Here is a 27,746-nt window from a genome sequence, read left to right as displayed (position 1 = left end):
GGAGAGATAGGGTGTGCAGTGAAACAAATGGCTAGAAATAAGACCCCGGGACTCGACGGGCTCCCGATAGAGTTTTATAGTAAATATCTGGAGTGCCTTGCTCCCCGGCTGCGAGAGGTCTACAATGAAGCGCAATCGAGGGGTCGGCTCCCGGGTTCCATGTGTGAAGCCCTCATGATCCCGCTGTTAAAACTGGGCAGGGAAGGAGTGGCTTTATCCTCGTACCGTCCGTTGTCCATGTTGACGACGGACTACAAGATCCTGAGTAAGATTCTTGCCAACAGACTGCTGGGGCACATGACTAGCCTTGTTCATAAGGACCAATGCGGTTTTATCCCGACGCGCAACACTACCCACAATATTCGCAGACTTACGAGACTGATGGGGGCGGACTGGCCGGGCGCCGTCTCTCCATTTGTCCTTTCTATTGACATAGAGAAGGCTTTCGACAGCCTTGAATGGGGGTACTTGTATGAGGTGATGCGACGCTTCGGGCTGGGGGACGGATACATAAACTGGACCAAGGTCCTGTATACTGATGCGGTAGCAAGAGTCCGAGTGGGCGCTCTGATCTCGGGGCAATACCCGGTCAGGCGTGGCACCAGACAGGGGTGTTCCCTATCTCCGCTCCTGTTTGCCCTGGCGATGGAACCCTTCGCTGTGGAGGCCAGGCTGGGCCGCCACTACGCCGGTTTATCATTTAGGGGCAGGCCACATCACATTTCTTTATACGCAGATGATCTGCTGATGTTTTTGGCTGACGTGGGCCCCGAGCTAGAGGGGGCACGGCGGTTACTGGGGCGGTTCGGCCGGCTATCAGGCCTGAGGGTCAACTGGCCTAAATCCTGCTTATTCCCCCTGAGGTCAGGAGAACCGTGTCCACTCACCGCGCAAGAACTCCGGTGGGAACCGCGCTGTCTGCATTATCTGGGAGTCTATGTCTATCATACCCCGGCTGATTTGCTGGAAGGTAACATCACCCGCTGTATTACTACCCTGCGGGGGAACATGGACTTCTAGTCTACCCTGCCGTTATCCCTGGCTGGTAGGATCTCCCTGCTCAAGATGGTGGCCCTGCCCAGGCTATTGTATTATTTTAGGACGCTCCCGGTGTGGGTCCCGAGTTCTATTTTCAAGCGCCTGAGATCTCTGGTCATAGCGTTCCTATGGGGCACGGGTCGGAGGCGCATAGCGCTCGACACTCTGCTGCGCCCCAAGGATGAAGGAGGGTTGGCGGTACCTGATTTTGAGGGATACTACCTGGCCGCGCAGCTGCAGATTTTTACTCAGGAGGTCGCGAAAGTATATAGAGGCCCTGAGGACGCGAGAGTAGAAGGCACCCCGCGACATGTGCTGGCGTACATCACGCTACACCAGAAACTCCGGCTAGGAGATTTGACGGTCGAGGAGCAGACATTCCGGCTCTGCTGGAACCGGGCCCGTAAGCGGGCGGGAGTCCGCCTTATGTATGCCCCTGAAATCCCGTTAGGAATGGTTACGGCCCTCCCACATGGAGGAGACTGGTCGCGCTTGTTGGGTTGGGAGGAGGCGGGGATACAAATGTTGGGTGATCTGTATGAGGATGGGGTACTACTGCAGTTTCAGGAATTGCAGGAGCGGTTCGACCTACCGAGGGGCGACTACTTGTTGCACGCAGCGGTCACGGGCGCTATGCAGGCTCACTGGGGGGAAGGATTGCAGGAGCCGGGCACCTCCATGGCATGTCAATACACGATGATGGCTGCGGGGACCTTTAAGGCTGTCACCTGCTTGTACTCCAGGATACAGAGGGAGGCCTTACAGCCTCTGACGGCTCTGAAGGCCAAGTGGGAACTGGACCTCCAATTGGAGATCCCTGACACGACCTGGGGCCAGCTACTGAGGCGGGCACGGAAGAGCTCGAGAAATGCCAGGTTTCAGTTAATCCACTTCTACATCATTCACAGGGCATACCTCACACCGGGGAAAATACAACAATACTTTGGGATGGAAAACGCTGCTTGCCCCAGATGCAATACGGTTGGGGCGGACCTAGGTCACATGTTATGGGATTGCCCCTCTCTGGGAGACTACTGGCAGGAAGTGGGGCGAGCCCTCAACAGTGCAACAGACAGGGACATTCAATACACGAAAGCGGTGGGCATCCTCCATTGGTTCCCGCACACGCCTAGAAACAAGACTACCAGCAAATTTATAGACTTGGGGCTCATTCTAGCTAAGCGGGAGATAACGAGGAATTGGAAATCGAGAGTGGGGCCCGCGTATAAGAGATGGTATGGGGAATGCTTGAGGTGGGCGGCGTGTGAAAGCACCTTGAGGTACCAGATGGCCTGGAGGACAAATGACGAGAAGGCTCTGGAGAGGGCGACTGCGTGGGAAATGATGGTGCAGGCGCTCCGTGACATAGATGATGAGGAGCAGGAGGGCGAGGGGGAGCTGGATGTAGCAGACCCTGTCATCGTGCCGGGGAGCACACCTTAGCGAATGTATGTACTCCCTGCATCACAACAGACGTTCTTACGACGATGAATCAGCGCAGCGCGACCACGGGGGAGGGAGGGAAGGAAGCTGGAATTGGCGGGCTGTTGGGGGAACGAAATTATGGGGCGGGGGAGGGGTGAAAACCAGAAAAAGCAACCCAGCAATACCTAAGTACCACTTGTGTCGGACAATGTAAGATGGTACGAGAAATACTCATGGACAGGGGCTAACCGTACCCGAGGAAGGGGCGGACCGCCCGGACAAGAACACAATGAACAATGTTATTTCTTGTACACAGAATAATTATAATTTTGATTGTCTTGTATGTACAATTATATTGGAGATGCAATAAAAATGATGTTAAAAAAAAAATGGAGAAGGAGCTGCCTCCAGGTCTGCAGGCCGTCTATCAGGGGTCTATAGGAGCTGTGCTTTTTCGAACAGCAAGTATTCCATTTTTTTTCACTGTTCAGCCTTGAAAATGGTATTTAGCATTGTCGATGTTCTGCCTCAGGAAAATGATCAGCGGAGTGTCCTCAGCATATGAGATTACATCAGAGTCACAAGATATAACAATCTGGGCCAGGGGGGCAACATAGATGTTAAAGATAGTAGGGCTCGAAGATCAGGCCTGAGGCATCCCCTTGTTGATGGAAATAGTGCGCGATTTGAATGAACCCAATGTTTGAGTGTGGCTCTCTAAAAAGTCTGTGAGCCACAGAAGAGCCTTGCCCCTGACACTGATTGCCTGCAGTCTGCTGATCAATACTGCATGGGAAACAGTTTCGAAAGCCGCTGAAAGGTCTAATAACACAAGCATGGCAGGGCAACCAGCATCTAAAATACAGCATATTGCATACGTAACTGCCACTGCCTCTGTGCTGTGAGCGGCACTTAATCCTGATTGGGAGGGATCCAGAATCTTATGGTCCTCCAAGAATGCCATAATCTGTTTATTAGATAGATGTGTACGCGCCAAGTGCTAATACATCCCCTAGTGAGGCACACCGTACATGATCATAACGATGATTCAAAAAGTTCAAAGAGAGGTTGTAGTTGGTTTTCACGATTTATTTCGTAGACAAGTTTTTCATTGATGAGATATCATTAGGATGTTACACTCATTGAAGTTGCCATCATACATTTAAACTGCTCCAATGCATTTCGGGCAGGTGGCCCTTTGTCACGGAGTGCTGAAAGGAAGACAGAAAAGGGATCAGAAATCGAAGTGGTATGATGATACTGAAAGCTAAATACAAAGTGCTCGGTAGATGGAGGGTGGAGTGGTGTAAGGGGAGAAGGGTGAAAGGTAAAGGTGTACGTGCAGGGTGTGCATAAAATACAAAATAAGGTGAAGGGCGCTGGGTGTGGGGGTTACAAAAGTCAAGAGTTTGGGCATGAAACTTACTTCGTATCAATGATGGTGGCAGCCGCTACCTCAACGAGTCGGGAAAAACGCGTGGCGTGTGACGGTTAGTAAGGGGTGTGTGATAGATTTTTAAAGTGTATAAGGGGTGGTGGAGATGAACGAAGGACTAAAGTCGGAATAGTGAAGGTGGGGTTAATGTGGCGCCATGTTAGAGTGGTAAAGACGGGTAATAAAGGTGAATGTGAAAAAAAAAGAAATTATAAGGTGGGTAGGAAAAGTACAAAGAACAATGCAGGACATATATACAACTATGTACAATAAAGTTACAGGTAACAACTGAATTCAGTGCGGTCATTAAGGCCGTGTTGTTTCAAAGTTTGTAAACGGTAAGTCCATTCCAATTCTCTTCTGAGTAAAGTTTTTCTGTTGTCAACACCTTCTTTGGGAAGGATGGTTTCCAAGACGATGAATTGTAATTGTGCTGTGGTGTGTCGGGCTTCAGAGAAGTGGGCTGCAATGTTGGACTTCTCCTGTTTTAAGCGAATGTTAGATTTATGTTCATTCAAACGCGTTTTGATTTTGCGTTCGGTCTTGCCGACGTATAGCTTGCCGCATGGGCATTTCAATGCATAGATTAACCCCCACATGCATCAAAGTATTTTGTATTCGCAAACGGTGCGATTCCTTAAAATCGGCCGTTTGCGATTCCAAAATAGCATTTTGGAATGCATCATTCAATTTTAGAATTTGCATCATTTTTGCGATTTCTAAAATTGCATTTGCTTTTAAGAAATCGCAAATATGCGATTTCTTAAAAGCAATGCATGAATATTTTTCAAATTGCGAATTCGCAATTAGGGGGTTAAATTTACCGAGTGGTTGAACCACTCGGTAAATTTGGAAAAAGGTTTAAAAATGCTTAAAAATGCTTTTTTTAAGCAGTCATGTTACGGACATGCATGTCCTTAGGACATGTGTGTGTGTAACATGATGCGAAAAATACATTTCAGGGGTGCAGGGGGGGTCCTTTGGACACCCCCCTGCACCCATGAAATGCATTAACAAATTGCGATTTTCAAAATGAAAATCGCAATTTGTTAAAGCCTTCCCATTGATCCCTATGGGCCTTTTGGCCCATAGGAAACAATGGGAAGTGCGAATTCGCACTTTGGAATTCGCATAATATTTGAGAATCGGTAAAAATTGCGATTTTTACCGATTCTCAAATATTTTGCAAAAACGTACATGCATCCCATTTTGCATTTCCTAATTTGCGATTCCCTAAAAATCGCAAATTAGGAAGTGCAAAATGAAACAATGATGCATGTGGGGGTATGTTAGCTGAGTCACAGGTGGCATTGACTTGTAGGTGAATCGCGTGTCCCTTCATGGGGTGTCTGATACTGTTGCCCTTAATGATACTGTTGCAGTGGTTGCAATTAAAGCAAGGTTGAGTGCCTTTGTAAGTTTTTGGTTTAGGAGTTGATTTGGAGAGGATTTCTTTGATGTTTTTATTCCTGGTATATGCGAACAATGGTGGATTAGTAAACATGTCCCTGAAATCGGTGTCCATTACACCACAAGGCTTCATAACAGACCTCCACAGAAAAGAAACTGACCGAAATAATACCCTCCACTACACCAGTTTCCACCAGGGATCCCTCAAAAAACATTTACCATTCTCCCAAATGTTGCGCATTAAACGCATTGTGTCTGATGAACAAACTTACCACCTACGCATCAAAGAAATGCAAAACCGATTCCTGGATAGAGGATATCCTGAACAAGTAATCAAAGAAGCCCACACCCGTGTATCTACCATTTCGAGAGCACAAAGCCTCAGCAGAACATCAAAGAACACCGAACAACGCATGGTATTGGTTTCAAAATACTCAACAGCAAGCCAGGCCTACAAAAGAATCATCCTCCGCCATTGGCCTATATTACAAATGGAACCCGATTTCAGGGACATGTTTACTAATCCACCATTGTTCGCATATACCAGGAATAAAAACATCAAAGAAATCCTCTCCAAACCAACTCCTAAACCAAAAACTTACAAAGGCACTCAACCTTGCTTTAATTGCAACCACTGCAACAGTATCATTAAGGGCAACAGTATCAGACACCCCATGAAGGGACACGCGATTCACCTAAAAGTCAATGCCACCTGTGACTCAGCTAACTTAATCTATGCTTTGAAATGCCCATGCGGCAAGCTATACGTCGGCAAGACCGAACGCAAAATCAAAACGCGTTTGAATGAACATAAATCTAACATTCGCTTAAAACAGGAGAAGTCCAACATTGCAGCCCACTTCTCTGAAGCCCGACACACCATAGCACAATTACAATTCATCGTCTTGGAAACCATCCTTCCCAAAGAAGGTGTTGACTACAGAAAAACTTTACTCAGAAGAGAATTGGAATGGACTTACCGTTTACAAACTTTGAAACCACACGGCCTTAATGACCGCACTGAATACAGTTGTTACCTGTAACTTTATTGTACATAGTTGTATATATGTCCTGCATTGTTCTTTGTACTTTTCCTACCCACCTTATAATTTCTTTTTTTTTCACATTCACCTTTATTACCCGTCTTTACCACTCTAACATGGCGCCACATTAACCCCACCTTCACTATTCCGACTTTAGTCCTTCGTTCATCTCCACCACCCCTTATACACTTTAAAAATCTATCACACACCCCTTACTAACCGTCACACGCCACGCGTTTGTCCCGACTCGTTGAGGTAGCGGCTGCCACCATCATTGATACGAAGTAAGTTTCATGCCCAAACTCTTGACTTTTGTAACCCCCACACCTAGCGCCCTTCACCTTATTTTGTATTTTATGCACACCCTGCACGTACACCTTTACCTTTCACTCTTCTCCCCTTACACCACTCCACCCTCCATTTACCGAGCACTTTGTATTTAGCTTTCAGTATCATCATACCACTTCGATTTCTGATCCCTTTTCTGTCTTCCTTTCAGCACTCCGTGACAAAGGGCCACCTGCCCGAAATGCATTGGAGCAGTTTAAATGTATGATGGCAACTTCAATGAGTGTAACATCCTAATGATATCTCATCAATGAAAAACTTGTCTACGAAATAAATCGTGAAAAACAACTACAACCTCTCTTTGAACTTTTTGAATCATCGTTATGATCATGTACGGTGTGCCTCACTAGGGGATGTATTAGCACTTGGTGCGTACACATCTATCTAATATCGACTTACGTGTTTTTGACGGAAACACCACCCTTGAGAGCACCCTAAAACCGTTGAACTTCTAACAACAACCTAATTCAATTGTTTCTAACCCGGCTGTGCACAACCTACACCCTCTTTTCGATAATCTGTTTATTAACACAGTTTTCCAGCATTTTTGCCAGCAAAGGTAGAAGAGATATAGGGTGATCGTTGGACAAACTATTTGGATTGGCATTCAATGTATTCAGTATAGGGGAAACCAGCACAGCCTTCCAAGTTAGTGTGATTTTGCATGATTCAAGCGAGAGGTTGTATAGCAAAAGAATAGAAGGGAGTATCAAAGTTCCAAGAGTTGCAGCGACTCTAAGGGTGCAAAGGTATGCAGGTGAATCAGATTTGGACTCAATCAGTAGCTCCCGAATATGGTCCAAGGTGCAAGTTTGGAATCTATCTAGGTTCTGGATTGCAACCTTGGGAGGCATATTTAAAAGGGTTGAATTAATCTGAGTCTGGCTAAAAGGGTACTTCTTATCAATAGCTTTGATCTTAGCCCCAATAAAGTCTGCCAAAGAGTCACATAGTTGTTGGGAAACTGGGATATCCTTGATCCAGGCTGGAGGTTTGGTGAACTTGTTGAGAAGTTTATACAATTCTGCCTGACATTTGATATATAACTTCTCCTGGAATTCCTGATCTGGGTATGTTATTGGCATAATGCCAATTTGTAAGCAGCTCTATCAGCTGGGGTTTTAGTATGGCATCAGCGTCTCTCCAGCCTTTTACAGCCAGCTTTTAGAGTAGTCAGTTCCATAGAAAACCATGAGGCATGTGGCCTGGAGGAGGAGTGCGTAGATAGAACGAGTGAAGACATTTTGTCGAAGGCTGAATAAAGAGATTTATGATAGCTAGAATGCGCTACGTTAATACCTGAATTAGAAGTCAAGTCTCCCAGGCTGAATTTCTTAGAAAACCCATCTAACAAGATGGCATTCCAGGCTCTTCAGGCCTTAGGCCCCACATTGACCGGCTGATGCATGACGTCAATCCTTTCAATCTGAAACTTGATCAGATAGTGGTCTGTCCAAGTAAGAGGTAGAGGCTCTTTAAAAGCGCAGACTTAGTGAAAATCATATCTAAGGTGTGTGCCGCCACATGTGTTGGACCAGTAACCATCTGGTGAACACCCAGCATCTCTAAGTCTTCAAAAAGGTGGCAACCACTGGGTTAATACCATCTTCCCCATGAAAATTAAAATCACCCAGTAAACAAAAGTGCTGGAGGACAATGTGAAAGGGGCACTACTTTCAGCCAGAAGATGGCTAGAATCTTTCTTGTAACCAGGAGTTCGCTAGATAAGAGCACCCTTCCAATCGAGACCACCCGACAACTCACATTTGAAAATAGAGCTTTAAGCCCACTCCTCTAGTAAGGATTCAATAATTTGAAACTTAACCAAGTTCCAAAATGCAACGCCAACTCCCACACTTGGCCTGAATTCCCTAGCCAATCTAATTAACTGGTAATTATCATACAGTGCAAGAGGGATACAGGGAAGGGACAAGGTATTTAAGCAAGTCTCTCTAAAGAAGCACACATCTGAGGTAGTAGAAGATCCCAAATTTCAACTGCATGTTTGTATATTAATAGCTAATGTTACAGTAAATGCCAAGAACAGGCATAAGGTGAGTATTGTGTTTGGAGTGTACTGACGGCTGACTTTTATGTAAAATAAAAGGGATAACAAGGGGAACAAAATTATCCTTCACCTCGGGTGTGAAAGGATTATCAAAGCAAGAGAACTTGCACTTTCTACAGGACGCTAGTCCCTCTAAGGTGGGAAAATGAAGAGAGAAGCCCCGCTCTCTCCACACAATTGGCCAAAGCCATGGCAAACCAGAGAGCACAGAAATATTAAAAGATACAAATTTTAGTCCCACATTCCCTAAAAATGCAGTGCAACACAAATAATTTAAATAGTTGCAAGTAGTAATAAAATGGCAGCCAAGTAAAGAAAGCAACACTTGCTGTGCAGTGGCAGCACGTCCATTCATACTACTAATTTTATAGGCTTAAATGAGGAGAACTTCTGAACTGCCGGCCTGTCAAAATGGCAGTTGTTCAACCCAGATATGTGACTGAGGGTGAGTTTCTGAAAGTTTCAACACTCCGTCCATCATCTCCTTGTGTTTGCTTTGTTCGAAATGAGTTGGCAGGGTATGCCCAGACGTATTTCCCTTGCTCACTTTGCCATTGGATTCAAGCTAGCCTGGTTGATGAGGGGTGTTACCCCGAAACCGGTCCCAGAATGCTAGTTTCCGGTCCAGGAAAGACCTGGCTCGGCAGTTCAGGCTGGACTGTTCCAATGAGGAACAGGGTCAAGTACGATTTGCATATGGCTGAGTCTGAACTGGGGTGGTGAAGTGAGCTAAAAAACAATGATGGATTCAACCCAGATCTGTGACTGGGGGTGAGTGTCTGAAAAGTTTCAGTGCTCCATCCATCATCTTCTTGTGTTTGGGCAGTTCAGTGGCAACCAGGAAAAGAAAAGCCCTGCTCCATCTGCACAATCGGCCGAGGCCATGGTAGACCAAATTGGAGTCTCACCTTCCCTAAAAAGACAGTGCAACACAGACAATTAAAATAGGTGCAAGTAGTAAGAAAATGGCAGCCAATTAAAGAAGCTAACACTTGCTGTGCAGTGGCAGTGCAGCAGCGCTCTGTTGCTAGTTTTCTAGGCCTAAATGGGGAGAACATCTGAACCGCTGGCCTATCAAAATGGCAGCGTATCAGTGACAACTAGAAAGAGAAAAGACCCACTCTCTCCCTGCACAATTGGCCAAAACCGCAGCAGACCAGAGAGCAGAAAAATAATAAAAGATATAAAGTAGAGGTCCCCCTTCCCTAAAAATGTGGCATAAGACATACATTTAAAATAGGTCCAAGTAGTAATAAAATGGCAGCCAAGTAAAAAAGGGAACACTTGTTGTGCAGTGGCAGCAGGTCCATGTCCTGCTACTAATTGTATAGGCCTAAATGAGGAGAACATCTTAAATGCTGACCTGTCAAATAGCAGCAGTTCAGTGGGAACCAGGATGAGAAAAGCCCCTCTCCCTCTTTACGATTGACGGATACCGCCGCGGACTAGATTACAGAAATATTAAAAGATACAAATTAGAGCCCTCCTTCATAAAAATGCGGCCCAGCACAAACAATTAAAATAGGTGCCTGTATAATAAAACTGAATCCATGTAAAGAAGGGAACACTTGCCTTGCAGTGCTGTAGCAAAGAACAATATTCTTTGTTCACCGGTATGACTGGAGCACTGTTACAAAGTCAGAGTTAAGGTAGCAAACATCATACTTGAATCACTTCAGTAGCCACACTCAAAAAGTTGAATAATAATGACAAACCTCTTGCTCTGACCAGCATAGACGGTAGAACAACTTTTAAGCTACATCATATCATAACATTGAACATAGTTGCAGCAAGCATTAACATGCTTCTTTAAATGTGAAATGTGCTCTTTATACAGATATATTGTGAATATATAAAAGTCATACATGTATAATGCTGATACCACATACAAAGCCAAGCAAGATATTAACTGCCCAATGAGATACATGGTATATGTATTAGTATGCCCTAATGAGAAAATGTATGTGGGCAGCCCCAAATGAACATTAAACGAACGAATCTAAGGGCACATAGTGCTGTACGCCACTATGATGCTAGGTACCCCATTCCTATTCATTATAGTGAAAAATGACCTCAGTGTCATGTTTGAAGCTATAAATAGAGTCAAAACTACTCCTGAGCTACAGATGTTACGTGGATCTGAAACTATTTGGTTTACGAATAGTAAAGTCATTTAAAATGGAACTGAACACAGATAGTGAAATACAGGACGTTTTGGGTGGCTGACATGGGGGGTGAGTTACTGTTTGTGTTTGCCTTCGAGAAACATGTTATTGATCCAAGATGGAAAATCTATACCCTAACATTTAAAAGTTATGCTTTCTGTTTATATGGAATGCTGTTAGATGCTTTTTTTAAATGTAGTTTCACAATTTTGATGTCCCATGGTACCCACTCTTTCTTCAGTCTTACAAGACATGATCAGTTTTTGTGTCGTAAGTAAATTGTTGTGTAGCTATAGTGAAATATTATGAAGCTAAAATTAAATATGATGGGTATATACTGAGTCTTTTTTGGACTTTTTTTTATTCAAGCTATTTTCACTTTCTTCCACAACAATATATAATAAACAGATTTTTATTGCCACCACCATTTTGTCCTTCACTTGTGCACTTGATGTACCACATAATTACCAAGCTCAACTTTTCAGCACGTTGTCTTGGCATGGTCTTATCATGGGGGAGTGGTTCCTTGCACGCATAGCTAATAAGCAGTACATCAAATGGCATTTTTCTGTCCAAACGTTTAAGATCACATTTTGCACTGGTTGGTGACAAGGACCAATTACATTAGATTCTCTCAACATGCAGAATGCCTATGACATTGGAGTTACAATAGCATCTTGCTATGATGGCAAGCTACGTAGTTTTGGTGAAAGGATGTAATATGAATAACATGATGTCAACACGCTTTTTTTGGTCTCACCTACGCAGCGCGCAAGCTTTCCTTAGGAGGGGAACTTTAGCAATCGCTCAGGACTTTTGGTTAACCGCATGCATGTTTTGCATTTGTTTGTTTTGCAATTCGTGCACGTTTTCCATTTCCCTTCCGGGCGCAAGCAGCAGCGCCATCTGTTTTTAATTATCTTTAAAACAGATGGGGTTGCTGTTCGCTCCTGCAAGGGAAATGCTGTGTGTGTCTGGTTATTTACTGCTTTTGATTAATTTGAGGGTTTCCTCTGTACATGCCAAAAAGTCTTTCCTTCAATATTTTCCTTTATTACATTATCTTACTGACCTGACATATAGTAACTCTTCCATGTCCCTGTGGCTGGATCGACTTGGATGACACCAAATGTCTCATGTCAGGTGGAAGTTAATTAATTACAGCGTGGCCCAGCCCTGAACTCACTTTGTTCCCCGGACCGCAGAGACCACGACGCATATACCACACAATTAAGTACGTTTTCAGACCCTGAACGATCCTTTTATAGTTACACATAGCACTCGCTTGTAATTTTTTTTTTAAACTTCGTTTGTTTCAGAACGTGACCTTTATATCCGTCTGTTAACCCGAGGCCGCAGTAGCTAACACGCACACATGATCATGGGAGATCGAACCTGTTAGGTTTATTTAGTCCCAATCACTGACATCTATTTCTGGATGCCTAGCCTAATCAGCTCACTTGTGCACACGACCCTCGGGGCACTAGCTAATTACGTGTTCATTACAGTCCTTTTTGACCATCTAAGCCTTTTCCAACTTTTTTGTTTTTGCCATGCCCTTTTCTGCTTTCCTCCAAGTTTATACATCGGCCCACAGGCCTTATTCCGGCACAATGCACAGCCTTCTATTTAAATTGCTTTCAAATTTGCCTGGTTATGCCTTCGAGGCCCCTTCAGTCCAGAGGCCCATTTTATCTCATCCACGCTACTAATTGGGATGTTCTCCTTCTCATGTAAAACTGATCTCCATTATACTTTTCTTATTTTCAATCTTTAGGACCATATATCTGAAACCTCAGTAAGCATTTTTAATTTTCACTTCAAGCATATGCAGTACATGGATGTATATACATGTGTGGGTGGTGGATTGTTCATCTTCGTTGAAATTTGTTCGGCAACTTCATTACATACACATGATGACTATCGTTGCACATGCTGACTATTGTGAGAACAGTCTGTTGATCTACACCATATTCATATATGTGTGTCTCTTTCCTTTAACTTGTGATTTAAAGAAATTGCATACCAGGTAACTCTCTGAGTTATGACGCTACTTTGGTATAATGGCATTCGCGATATGACATTTATATGGAATTAACTATTTTTGTGTGATTATTGATCACATTTTAACCTTTGATATTTTCACTCTCTTCTTTTTTCCCTCCTTTCTTTCCCTCTTCTTTGGTTTCTCTTGTTTTTCTCATCACTTCTTATTCCTATTTTCACTGTCTTACTCACATCCTTTTTACTGATTGTATTCACCATATTTGCGTTCACTTGTATTCGGTTTATTATGCCCTTCTGTAACCATTTGATATTTTTGTTTGTTTTCCCATGTACCACTTATATCTGTGGAGTTTTTGCACATATTAGCCTTGAAAAAGCTTTCAACAGAGCACTTATTAGGACCCAAAGGCGAGACCTATTGGCTATGCCAATGCTGTAGTAATTGTTTGCATATACCCTCTGCGTGGAAAAGTCTGGATTTTGTTATTGATGAAGCATGTTTTGGCCGGTTATTTAAATCAAGTTACTTTGACGTAACAACAGATGAAGAATTCATAGTAAAGAATCTACATAATTCAACAACCTAGTAGCTGGAAGCACTGTTTATTGACTGTATCTTGGTTGATGTGCCGCTTATGCTTTGCTGCATACATTGATTTCAACGTTTTTGCTTGATTGAAAAATGTACACCTGGGGGAGCAGGGTGTTCACTAGGTTCATGCAGTTTTGCATGAAGTTAGTAAAGGTTTTTTTTTGTTATTTCTCATAAATATATATGCAGTGAGAGTGGATGATTTTGGCCACTGTTGCTTTTCATACTTTTGGGGTAACGTTTAGAAACACAGGGTTTGTTTTAGGGGATCATAGTTAGTTTTGTATTCTGATCAACACCTGGAAACTCTATCGCTGATGGCCCTTTTCAAAGAACTGTTTTAGTGACCTGCTTTACCCTTCTTTATGTATCAGTCTTGGCCTATTCTGGAAGTGTTGGTAGGCTTGCTAAGAGTGTTAAAAACAACATCCAACCCAAAATCATGTTCCTACATCGAATTTCACCCCATAAAGCCTTTGGCCTTCTGTAACGGACATGGTAAATAATGTCTGGCCTTCTTGATTATCAGTTTGGCAACAGTTCTTCTGTCGCTTCCTCCCGACATCCCAGGCGCACGCCCTGGAGCTTGAGGGTCATTGTTTGCGCATTATTGAAGTCACTGCTGACCTGTTTGAAAAACAAGTTTTTTAGGCGCTTACTTGTTAGTCCTGATTCCACTCAAGATTCTCTTCCCTCTTGCCACATGGTACAGGCACAAAATAAAACTACAAAAGTAGGTACACTAATAACAAGAAACTACTCCAATTACAATCGTATGTTCATTTATAATTGGTGTCTTGAACGTATGCAAAAAACACAAATGCTGTTTAAAATGACTGTTTCCACAAAGTTTATACAACGTTGTTTATCCCTGATGTGGTCTTCATGGGCCATGTCCCAAAAAGGTGTCCAATCCGAAAGAAAAAATTTGAAACTTTGGCAACTCTTCACAATTGGTCCTCTTCTACTATGATTGAACCTCACATGAAATTTGTCTTTTGTTTTAAATGATCAAATCCTCACAGTAAAATATTTCATTCTCTTAAATTAGATCACTACATTAAGTTAATATTGTTGCTTCCAGAAGCATTATTGTAATGTTATTTTCTTTTCTCGGTTCAGGTGAGGATCTCAATTTAAATCACCAACAGAAAGAAGAATTTTTGGACTTAAAAGATATGTTTGCTGTAAAGATGAAGCGTCGTTGTTGTGCTGGAAAACACAAAGGTGGAACTTTGTTGGGTATCACACTTTTTATCTGCCTAAGAAAAGGACACAATAAATTAAAGGATTCAGCCTTAGATCTTGGCAACACAAGTGAAGACCACTGCAATGTATGGTTCAAACAGTTGAAAGACATTTTAAATGGTGAGTATTCATTCAATGATTCCACTACCTGCGGTGAACACATTTGAAGAGATACCCCATCAATATATGATGCATTAAAACTTATATCTGAAGCATATCTATGATGGATATCCTTCCAATGATTCTTTGTATATGTCTTATATTTGCTAATAAGTCTTGATGTTTTATGGATGGACAGTCTATCGCCCCTTGTACTAAAGATAAAAATGCTCCTTCACTTCCCTAACAATTATTACTTTGCCGTGCAATGTATCCATAATAAAACTCAACACTGACAACATTGATATTTGAATTCTGGAAAGGAGCAGTTTCCGAATTCTCAGGACAAGTAGGTGGTTTATCCCCCAGCCACACCCTAAGTTAGAAACTTAGGGGCAGATTTACAATAACTGGTACATCCCTGCATATTAGCAGGAATGCGCCAGATATTGTGCGTGACTCAAAAAAACCCTTGCTCCACCATGGATGCGCCGCATTTACAATGCGGCGCAGCATGGCGCAAGGATAGACAGATACGTGACGCATCTGTTGGCGTAAGGGTGACGCAGTGCTGGAGTTGTGTTGCCAGCGCGACGCAACTCCAGCACTGCTCAGGGGTGCCCTATACCTAATATGTTGCATCACTGCTTACGCCTGCTTCAAGCAGGCGTAATGTTTTGATGCAGCGGGCACGTAAAAGTGACTCAGTGAAATCTTGGGGATTTTCCTGCGTCACTTTTACGGGACTTCCTTGCGACGGAACGCCCACCCTGCATGCATTATACCTGACGCAGGTATAATGTAGCGCAGGGCTTTACAACGTGACACATCTAACTAGATGCGTCATGTTGTAAATATCTCGCATAGTGGTGCATTGTTTACGCCGCCACTGTGTCACAAAAGTGATACAACTCCGCATAAAAGTGTTGCAAGGGGCTTGTAAATCTGCCTCATAGATTTTTTTTATTGCCAGTCATGATGTTTAAAGACATTCCATGTAAATGGGTATGCGAATATCACATTTGTATATTTCTGCACAATTTTGGAAAGTCTGTGCGAAATTACGCAAAATGCAAAACTACCATTTGGCGCTACATTTTGGTGCACAATTCGTTCTTGTGTGCATTTTGGCTGCAAGGACACATATCTCGCTAAAAAAATGGTCAAAAACAGCACCTGCTCACATTCTGGTTGTTTGATTAGGTCCTTTGCGCTCAGTCTAAATTTTTGCCACAAATGCAATGTAATTATACAACGTGGCATAATAGTGTAATTTCTTGAATTTCGCGTTAAAAGCATAACACAAAATTACTGAAATTAGGAAAGATTGTGGCAGCATAACATAAATTTAAAAAGTTCCTATTTAATTGCAACATCAAGATTTTGACTGTTAGATGCATCTTTAGAACAGCAGTTGTAAATATCTTCCTTGTTAAGACATCATAAACCCAATTGTACTTGAACAAAGCGGTAAAAGTGGTTAGTTCATGCACAAATGTTGTACCTGTGCTAGGCCAGGCTAAGATCTGAAGCCCTTTTGTTTGCCAATGACATCTTATTGACCTCTAAGATACCCTATGCTCTACATAACCTATTGAATACATATGATGGGCTCTTCGGACAATAGGTTTTGGTTAACAACCCCACTGAAACAAAGATGATGATGTTTACACCTCATTAAGGTTTTAATAATAACTTCAAGGTTAAACCTGGGACAGGCACTTGCTGGGATTTGGCAAAATAGTACCATTTATTTTGCTGGTGGAACTTCACTCTTACTTCATGTTGCAGTGTGTCTGCAGCAGCAGGTCAGGAGATCACTCTCCATCGGTTCTATTGGTTGGTTTCTGTACATTTCGTACATCGTGTTCCTGATCAATGGCAACAGCTTATAAAACCTTATTGATAGCAATGAGTTGCCATTCCATTGAACTTTGTCTACTGCGTTACTGATGGACCGGTTGAAATTCCACAAGTGTTCCAAGCAACAAACAGTGAAAGAAGGTGGGCGCAAATGAGTATACCTGAGTGGTACACAAATAGAAATGATGTGACCTCACATATTGTGATGAGTAACACTCCTATACACCTTGCAAAACACATCAGGAAAGAGTGTGGGTAGAGGAGGGTTTTAGGTAAGAGGCAGGGAGTAATGTGCTTGTCATACCATACCATGACATTATGACACCTCTCTGATCTTGCATGACTGAGGAGCCAGACTACAACATGGCACCATTCCCACTGATGAATGAGCATGGGAGCCATACCATTGTTCCCCTAAGGCTGATTGTTGATAGAGTAATGGTATTGTACACCTTTAATGTGTTGCCACATTACACAAATGTGTGTTAATTTACAAGGTTGGGGGCAGATAACAGTCCACATGAGATTGGAAGCTGTATCAAAGAGAGGGAGAGGAGTGGCAGGGGACTGGCTAGTCAATGTTTATTAAGAAGGTTTAAAGAGGGTGTGACATGGAGTTGAGGAAACAGGGGCCGTTGAAGTAGGTCCTGTTCTTTTTCAGAACACTGGGGTTTCTGCTGCATATTGGGGTTTCGAATGGCTAGGTTAGGCTCAGGAAGGAACACTTACATTTACATGTACACGTCTCTAAAGTTGGCTCCCTTTTCTACAGGATGACTCTTGACACACATTTGCTTGCATGACAGTGCAAGATTAGTTTCTCTGAAACCAGATTGCTTATAATACCACTTCGTAAGTACACTATCAAGACACCTTGACCATTCAGTACAAGCCCTTAACACACCTTGTGCAAATGTTCTTGTTTATTATTCATCATGTCAGGTCTAAAGGACAACATATCTTGAGGGGTTGCATGGAATTAGTCTGGCACCATCCCAACGTTTCCTACTGAAAGCGGAAAACCGTATGACAGGGGGTGAATGATGATTTGTGAATGCTTCTGCTTCCTGAATCCAGGTGCATTCTCCTTCTCACACGTCTTAATTTGACACTTCTTTTTCACTTCTCCTACTGTGAGTCATCCACCCTAATGGCATAGCTTTGATAAGATCTTTGAGAGGCTGCCAGATGGCCTATCACTCTGCAACACAGAGACTGTAAAGAGACAGAATGAACAGAATCAATACTGTGGTGTTTGTTGGAAAGCTCTGAACCGTCTAGAAAATCACCTTTGAACTACCCAAAGATGTGGTGATGCCATACCATGTATAACAAGGGGGAAAAAGGAGGAACTTAAGAGCAGGTCGCCTTCCTAGGACATCATATGAAAGTGGGAGCCCACACTCCTGGGTTCCAAGACCTGTCTTGTGTTGTGGCTACTCACCAAAATAATAAGTGGAGCCAAAAAAGAAAGAAAGCTTTCTTCCTAGAGTCCCCTCACTCACCGGGGTTTCCCCACGGTGACATGCTTCATCATTGGGGCCATCCCAGTTCTCTACGAGAAGGGGCGTGCTGCGACTTGCGAATTACGTAGGAGCACTTAGTTGTGAAGGACTATGTGTGGTGCAGAAGTGTGGTGGGGTGGAGTGGGTGTAAGTGGTTAAAAATACTGTGCTAGTGGGCCTCAATAGTTTATTCTGCTCCTAGGTTGGTATATTAAAAATGGGGTTTAACACTGTATTCCGACCTGCTATGAAGGTAGGATCAGTGTATGGTCAACATGTTTCACGCTACCCCTGGCTTTTCTTCAGGACCATACAGGGACCAACCCTGTATATGCCACTCGTATAAACCTTAAATTATGGACTGAATCTAAATTAAAATTAAAATGATTTCACAATTTTCAACGCTGCTCAATATACAAACATGCGTGGTTCAGAATACATACGTTTTTGCTTATTGACGTATGTTTTTACTCATTGATGAATATTTACGGGTGCCTGATAGCACTTCATGGTCTCTGAGGGGGGCGGTGTCACTTCTATGGAAACATTGTTCCTGATCGGTAACACCGCGTAGCATTACCTAGCTGCTTCCCCGTCGGACCGCATCTTGAAGATGCGGTCCGACGGCAGCGTTGAAAATTGTGAAATCATTTTAATTTAGATTCAATCCCTAATTTAAGGTTTATAGGAGTGGCATATACAGGGCTGGCTCCACTTATTATTTTGGTGAGTAGCCACAACACAATACAGGTCTTGGAACCCAGGAGTGTGGGCTCCCACTTTCATGTGATGCCCTACCAACCATAGATTGTGTGGTACACAAGCACCAAATAACAATGCTTCCCCGAATTACTCCACATGTTTCTCTGTAAAAATGTATTTTCCTTTTGAAACTTCTTGGCTTCCCTTGATGTGTTCTGTGTGGCAGGACAGTGGAGCAGTCTGGAAGATGTCCACAGAGCAAGCAATTCTTATACTTTTGTGTCTTGTGTGTATAATTAGGTATGGTTGTGCCTGTTTGCTCACCGCATACCCACTTTAAATTAGAGCTTACACCAAGTGCCAGGACAGAATTATTATGCTGCATTGCCAAACTGTATATGTTATTGTGCTGTATTGTGAATTATTGCCAAGGGGTTTTTGTACTGTTAATTTATTACGATTTGAGAAACAGTGCATATCAAATGTTAACAAATGTCCATTGTCCAACTTATTTTTTAGGATTTCCAAACAGACCAAAATCTTTAAAAATAATCATTAACCCGCAAAGCCATAAACGAGAAGCTTTCAGGGTCTACTCCGAAGAAGTTGAACCTCTCTTTAAGCTTGCCGACATTCAGACTGATGTTACAAGTAAGTTACTTTTCTAAATTCAATTAATGGACGGCGTTTGAAACCAGTAGCTGAGCAACAAAGACAGTCTGAATGTTCAGGTAATCCTGCTGGGCTTTCTGTGCCTATATATAGCTCAGTACATCAGGTTACACACCTTCTCATGTCCTTGTGCATTATACTGAATACCGGGAAAGGTTGAGCAGTTTTCTACTGAAATGTCTGCACTGCTAGTAAGCACATCATCAGCTCATTTCTAAAACAAAAGCAAATCTGGCAATGTATAGCCATATTTTAAAAAACGGTTTGTGTTTTGTTTTCGAGTTTGCCCAATGCTTAAACAGAAACGTTCAGTTCCGTAGAATCACTTCGCTAACTCTGAAAGCTGGTGGTTGAGTTGCTCGTTTAAATTCATTTTCTTGATACATTTAATTTCTTAAGTGCGACTCATTCCCAATCGTGTGCCATTCTTAACAATATATAAACCCTGAGTAGATGTCTTGAAAGTATTGTGTGCATTTTGAAGCAATATCTGTTAGGTCTGTGCATAAGCCAAGTGATTCTAGAGGTCTTGTGGTTTTAACCTGAATAGCAAAGTACTTCAGCACTCGAACGTTCAAAGTATTAAGATGCCTGCTACGCAGTTGTGAAAAAAGTATTAAGATGCCTGCTAGAATTCTCTCTGGTTGTTAGGTTGAAATTCTTGGAAAAAATATTTCCAATCCTTAAAATACAATGGTCTGGACTCTGGACTCTGGAGCATGGGGGAGCAGTCTTTGAGGTGGCGGGGACGCAATGAGCTCCAGTGGAGCTTTGAACGACCATCGGGTGCTTGGTGTCCCAGGTTGATTAGGCCTGTTAGCGACTATAAAGCGAGGAGCGGAATACAACAGAGAATCTGGTGGGTTGAGGAGGATATATGGCCGAGAAGCTAGTGGCTTTGCTGCAGATTGACAGAATCGCGAGCTGTGGAAAAGGTGCTGTTTGCAGCACCAGGAGATACAGCAGAACATCAGCCATTCTCAAACCCAGCTCTGAAAGGTGGAGGAACTGGCTCAGCAGTTCGTTTGGGCGGTGCTGTAAATGCAGATCATAGAATACTGCTATGAGAAAAAATAGGCTCCTCCATATTAGGAAGGACTTCGACTGATGGGCCATTGGATGTATCTTTTGACTACTGTTCGGTTGGAGATCTGTACTGCTTGTAAGGCCACGCCCTCTGCTTCTTTCACTTAAGATGCGCTGCATCCTGGGTACGCATTTTACTTTTGAGATGTTGACAATGAATTGAGCCTTAGTCTGCAGTAACAATGCTGACTGTAAACATAAACACTAAGGGGTCTATTACGATGGCGGGCGGACTTTCCTTTCAGCAAATGGGACCGCCCGCTATGTGTGCGGCGGTCCCGCAAATCCAATTAGGATGCGCCTGCCAACACTGGCGGGCATATCCCGCATTTTTAACATTGCAACGAGCAGTGCTTTCAGCAGCAACCGCCACAATGTTTGCATGCACAACGTGGCAGGCACTGCGCGGTGCCTGCCATGCTGTGCATGCAAATGCAGGGGTGTACGATAGGTACCCCCCATGTGCACCCCCACCCCAGAACACCCTGGGGACCCGCAACGGACCCCCACATGCAGACTCCACATGCCTTTCCATGGCGGCAACACTATGATATGGATGGCGGTGCCCGGTCTCCTGTTTGACCGGCGGAAAACCGACGGACGGTCTTTCCTACCGCCGGGGTCCCCCCACCATCCTAATATGGCGGGGGGAAATGGGAGGCTGGCGGTGAATAATTGCGGGCGGATCGCCACCGCCATTCGGGCGGTGGCGATCCGCCCGCCATTATAAAAGACCTCTAAGTGTTCCTTTATTGAAATTACATGGCTTGGCAGTTCGGGCTGGACTGTTCCCATGAGGCACAGGGTCAGACTGATTTGCATATGGCCATGTCTGAACTCGGGTGGCAGAGTGAGCTAAAGAATGATGATGGATTAAACCCAGATCAGTTGACTGGGGGTGAGTGCTTGCATTGTTCAACACCCCGACCATCATCACCTTTGGTTTTGCTTTGTTCACCCTAAGCTGGCAGTTTATGCCCAGGCGCGGGTCCCTTGCTCACTTTGCCACTGGATTCAAGCTAGCCTGGCTGATGACGGCTGATTAGCCAGAAACCGGTCCCAGGATGCTTGTTTACGGTCCAGGAAAGACATGGCTTGGCAGTTCGGGCTGGACTGTTCCCATGAGGCACAGTGTCAGACTGATTTGCATATGGCCATGTCTGAACTGAGGTGGCAGAGTGAGCTAAAGAATGATGATGGATTAAACCCAGATCAGTTGACTGGGGGTGAGTGCTTGGATTGTACAACACTCTGTCCATCATCCCCTTTGGTTTTGCTTTGTTCGCCCTTAGTTGGCAGGGTATGCCTAGACGTGGTCCCTTTCTCACTTTGTCACTGGATTCAAGCTAGCCTGGCTGATGACGGCTGATTAGCCAGAAACCAGTCCCAGGATGCTTGTTTACGGTCCAGGGAAGACATGGCTTGGCAGTTCGGGCTGGACTGTTCTCATGAGGCACAGGGTCAGACTGATTTGCATATGGCCATGTCTGAACTGGGGTGGCAGAGTGAACTAAAGAATGATGATGGATTTAACCCAGATCAGTTGACTAGGGGTGAGTGCTTGCATTGTTCAACACTCCGTCCATCACCCCCTTTGGTTTTGCTTTATTGAATTGAGCCTTAGTCTGCAGAAACAATGATGACTATGAACATAGACTCTGGATCTTCCTTTATTGAAAGGTGTATTTCTGCTCTTGCTTTGCATAATTTGTCCAAGCGAGCTCCCGGTGCAGGACTGTTGAGCCTATCCCACCTCACAGCACAGGGAAATGCCCATCTCTTCTTTCCAAGCTGCTACAACACATCTGAGGAATGATTAGCGCAGTTTATGTATTAGCACAGCTTTCATTCCTACTTGTAGTCTCCAAAAAGCAGAACTTCTGAATTATGCCTTCCTGCCATCCCCAGTGTCTTGCTTGTGGACAGAACCCACCTCCCATATGTGTGTGAACACAGGTGTCTTTGATTGCTACTTCCAGATGGGACTTTGATGTGTTTCTTTGCCACAGGAACAGACCAAAAGCATCCCCAAGCAGAGGAGCATTACTCTAAACGGCTCCCTTTAACTGCATACAACCAATTGAAAAACAGGTAGATGATACTGCAGTCAATAGAAGCAGATAGAGGCAGATACAGACACCACAATGGCTAAGTTTGTTCTTTCCACCAGTCACCCTGTTCCTTTCATGTAGCTACTTAAAAGCTATACGCTGCCTACTAAAGATTTACTCCACAGTTTCATCAGTCTGATTATTCTGCTGAAATCTATGATGTGCATATCTGAGAAAGAAATAGTGTTCTGACCCCCTTGAAGACCCACAGCAAGTTTATTTGAAATGGAGACTTTCAGACCACGCACGGAACCTAGGCGTTATCCTGGATTCTTCACTTTCAATGAACAGACAAGTCAGCGCCGTCTCCTCATCCTGCTTCAACATTCTTCGCATGCTCAAAAAAACATTTCGCTGGATCCCCACCGAAACCAGAAAAACAGTCACCCATGCTCTGGTCACGAGCCGACTGGACTACGGAAACACCCTCTACGCAGGTACTACCGCGAAACTCCAGAAAAAACTCCAACGAATCCAAAACGCCTCAGCCAGGATCATATTAGACATCCCGCGCAACGAACACATCTCTGGTCTCCTGAAAAACCTCCACTGGCTACCCGTCAACAAAAGGATCACTTTCCGACTTCTAACCCACGCACACAAAGCACTTTACGAAATCGGACCAGAATGCCTCAACTCACGACTGTCCTTCTACACCCCCTCCCGCCAACTACGATCTTCCAGCCAAGCCCTCACCACTGTACCTCGCATCAACAAGACCACCATGGAAGGTAGATCCTTCTCATACCTGGCAGCTAAAACATGGAACTCACTTCCCACTAACCTTCGCCTTACCCAGAACCACCTGGCATTCAGAAAGCAACTTAAAACGTGGATATTTGACAAGTAATCCTCCTCCCCTCCCTAAGCGCCTTGAGACCCTCTGGGTATGTAGTGCGCTATATAAATTCTATGACTTGACTTGACTTGGTGATTTTTATGGGCCCTGGGCTTTCAAGATACATTTTTAAATACTGATTAAAGTATTGAAAATCCTTGATTTGTCATCAGACAAATTATATCCATTCAATAAGTAGGACTTTGCTCAATCCTAAGGAGGCTCTCAAAATATGTGGTGACTATTGGCTGCTTATTTACTGTGATTGATTAATATTGACCTAGTCAGACAATATAGGTCTTTAGGGGTTCAGTAATATCTCTGTGTTTCTTTGCTTAGGTTTGGAATGAACGTAAAAATGCCAATTCTCTACCTTTGCAAACCATGGTTTCCAAGATGCAAAAGTAAACTGGGAAAGTCACTATGGAGAAAAGAGTAGATATAATATTGACAAAAGCCCATTCCTTCCTCCATAAACATGTTTTTCCATCAGCAGTACTGAGCCATCCTTTGCTCAATGTCCTGCTACACTCCACTCATCAAATTACGCAGGGTAGTACTTGTAAGAAATTGGGTTACTGGTTGAGGTGGGAGAAACCCTACTCAAGCAGCAACTGCAATCCTTGTCATGATGAGGTCACAAGAAAACCCCAAATTAACCTCTGCTCAGGCTTAACTTAGAGACATTGTGTAAAGTATTTGTGCAACTTTTCAAACGTTAAATAAATAAAAACATTACACCAAAATGATCCCAGACCAAATTAGAATAATAGAATATATGTTAATAAATAAACCAATATCAAAATTACAAAAATCCAGTCAGTAGATCCAGGGATATGTAATTTTAAATATTTAAGTGAAAATAGCACTGTTAGAACTGGTGGTCTCTCATTGGCAGAGGTATGCACCTTTGTCCAAGTAGGGCCCCTTGCTTCTATTCAGGGTAAGGGGGATACACACTTTAGATAACCCCTGCTCACCCCCTTGGTAGCTTGGCACGAGCAGACAGGCTTATCCCAAAGGCAATGCGTATAGTATTTGTACTCAAAACACACAGTAATAACACCCCAAATGGACACCACACCAGTTTAGAAAAATAAAGTATCTTTATCGAAACTCAACAAGATCAAAATGACAAAAACCCAACATACAGGTAGTAGAATAGCACTTAAAACCAGTTACTTCCAAAATAATAAGACAACGTCGTGACTGCATAAATCCAAAGTACGATGCCGACTGTGAGGTGCGCGGCGTCGGTCACGGAGTCACCCAGACCCCCAAACAAACAGTAATTTTGGATGATGAAGTCTATGACGATGTGGAGGTGAGGCGTCGGTGCCATGGTTGAGGCCAGCTTCCTGGCTGCCACAAGGGACGTGAGGTGTCGTGTCCGCGAGGACAGGGGAAGTCGGTTGTGTAGGCCATGAGGCGTCGGTTCTAGTGATGATGCAAAGTCAGCGAGTTTGTGGAGTCACCCTCGGCTGTTATTGGCACTGCAATAACAGGATGCAGGCGCTGGCGATGACGGAGTTGATGCGAACATTGGCGTTGGGAATGCAATACCTGCAGGCGTCAAAATGCGTTGGAGCTGCGGTGCAGGCAGGGCAGTGCATCATGCACTTCACATGCTGTGCCCCTGGCCTCGGTGCAGGTCACGGCGTCACAGCAGCGGCGCTGACCATGTCCGAGATAGTTTTTCTTGCATTTTTCAAGTTGCCTCCACCTCTCAACAGCAGGAACAACCTCCAGAGGCCCGAAACGGGAATAGGTAGCTCCAGGCAGGTCAGAACTCTCAGTAATAGAGTTCAGGGGAGCGGGGGTGAAGGCTTTGTGTCCCTGAGACTTCAGAACAGGAGGCCAGCACATACAGGCCCTTGCAGATTTTTTCTTAAAGCTGGTTTCTCAGCAAAGATCTAGACTTTTTCATTTCCTTGGAAGGAGCAGCAACTGCAGGCCAACTCCACACAACACAGAGCAAAGGGGCAGTACTCCTCCTCACAGCTCTCCTGCTCTTCTCCTTGGCAAAGGTTCCTCTTCATTCTTTTGCTCACCATGCCACCCCCAATGAAACCCTGCCTTATGCAAACCAGTCCTGACCCTGCTCCTCACGGGAACAGTTCATCCCGACTGACAAGCGAGGTCCTCCCTGGACCAGAAACAAGCATTCTGGGACTGGTTTCGGTGAACACCCCTGATCAGCTAGGCTAGCTTGAATCCAGTGGCACAATGTGTCGGTGACCTACGTCTGGGCATATCCAGGGCACTTAGGGCAAGAAAGCAAAAGACAAATAATGGACGGAATGTGAAACAAATCAAACCTTCACCCCCAGTCTAGAGATCTGAGTTAAATCCATTTTTCGTTTGCTCACCATGCCACCCCAGTTTAAATCCAGCCATATGCAAATTAGTCTTAACTCTGCTCCTCATGGAAACATTCCAGCCCGAAATGCCAAGCCAGGTCCTGCCTGGACCAGAAACAACCATCCTGGGACCGGTTTTGGGGTATCACCCCATATCAGCAAGGCTAGCTTGAATCCACTGGCACAGTGAGTCCAAGACCCACATCTGGGTGTACCTGGTACACTTAGGGTAAGAAAGCAAAAGACACACAAATGATTGAACGGGATGCATACATTATTTTGTTTTGTGATGTTGCCCTTTGTGTGGAGGCAGGACACAGCCTGTTCAAGTGTAAGTAGGGCTGTGCTCATCTCCGCCCTCCCATCCTGCCTGGTATGGCCCCTTCAAGCACACCCAAGCTCTCTACTGTGTGTGGCTTTCTAGGAGGACTACACAAAGCCCAACTTTAAAGTACACCCAGTATTGTGACCCAGGGACAGGCTGCGGGCACTAAAACGGCTGTGGCAGGGTATGCTCAGACGTGAGTCCCTTGCTCACTTTGCCACTGGATTCAAGCAAGCCAGGCTGAAGACGGCTGGAATGCCAGAAACCGGTCCTCAGAAGCTTGTTTCCGGTCCAGGGAAGACATGGCTTGGCAGTTCGGGCTGGACTGTTCCCATGAGGCACAGGGTCAGACTGATTTGCATATAGCCATGTCTGAACTGAGGTGGCAGAGTGGGCTAAAGAACGGTGATGGATTAAACCCAGATCTTTTGACTGGGTGTGTTTCATTGATTCAGGTGCTCCGTCCATCACCACCCCCTTTTGTACCGCTTTTGGCCGCCACAAGTGTGGCAGGGTATGCTCAGACGTGAGTCCCTTGCTCACTTTGCCACTGGATTCAAGCAAGCCGTGCTGAAGACGGCTGGAATGCCAGAAACCGGTCCTCGGAAGCTTGTTTCCGGTCCAGGGAAGACATGGCTTGGCAGTTCGGGCTGGACTGTTCCCATGAGGCACAGAGTCAGACTGATTTGCATATAGCCATTTCTGAACTGGGGTGGCAGAGTGGGCTAAAGAACGGTGATGGATTAAACCCAGATCTTTTGACTGGGTGTGAGGATTTGATTGATTCAGATGCTCTGTCCATCACCACCCCCTTTTGTACCACTTTTGGCCGCCACAAGTGTAGCAGGGTATGCTCAGACATGAGTCCCTTGCTCACTTTGCCACTGGATTCAAGCAAGCCAGGCTGAAGATGGCAGGAATGCCAGAAACCGGTCCTCGGAAGCTTGTTTCCGGTCCAGGGAAGACATGGCTTGGCAGTTCGGGCTGGACTGTTCCCATGAGGCACCGGGTCAGACTGATTTGCATATAGCCATGTCTGAACTGGGGTGGCAGAGTGGGCTAAAGAACAGTGATGGATTAAACCCAGATCTTTTGACTGGGTGCGAGTGTTTGATTGATTCAGATGCTCCGTCCATCACCACCCCCTTTTGTACCGCTTTTGGCCGCCACAAGTGTGGCAGGGTATGCTCATACGTGAGTCCCTTGCTCACTTTGCCACTGGATTCAAGCAAGCCGTGCTGAAGACGGCTGGAATGCCAGAAACCGGTCCTCGGAAGCTTGTTTGCGGTCCAGGGAAGACATGGCTTGGCAGTTCGGGCTGGACTGTTCCCATGAGGCACAGAGTCAGACTGATTTGCATATAGCCATTTCTGAACTGGGGTGGCAGAGTGGGCTAAAGAACGGTG

At 44.5% G+C, this 27,746-nt stretch overlaps 1 protein-coding gene across 1 annotated transcript in view; it reads left to right on the top strand.

The window, feature by feature from the left end:
- The window catches only part of CERKL (CERK like autophagy regulator), a 593,964-nt gene that overhangs the window by 140,883 nt on the left and 425,335 nt on the right, over positions 1 to 27,746 (top strand). Inside the window, exons 2-3 of the mRNA XM_086956224.1 lie at positions 14,654 to 14,899; positions 19,468 to 19,599. Coding sequence (XP_086812350.1) covers positions 14,654 to 14,899; positions 19,468 to 19,599 — 378 coding nt within the window. The remainder of the gene's footprint in view (positions 1 to 14,653; positions 14,900 to 19,467; positions 19,600 to 27,746) is intronic.

This window comes from Lissotriton vulgaris, chromosome 2_1, assembly GCF_964263255.1.
Source record: "Lissotriton vulgaris chromosome 2_1, aLisVul1.2, whole genome shotgun sequence".
NCBI lineage: Eukaryota > Metazoa > Chordata > Amphibia > Caudata > Salamandridae > Lissotriton > Lissotriton vulgaris.
This window is presented reverse-complemented; position numbering and strand designations above follow the sequence as displayed.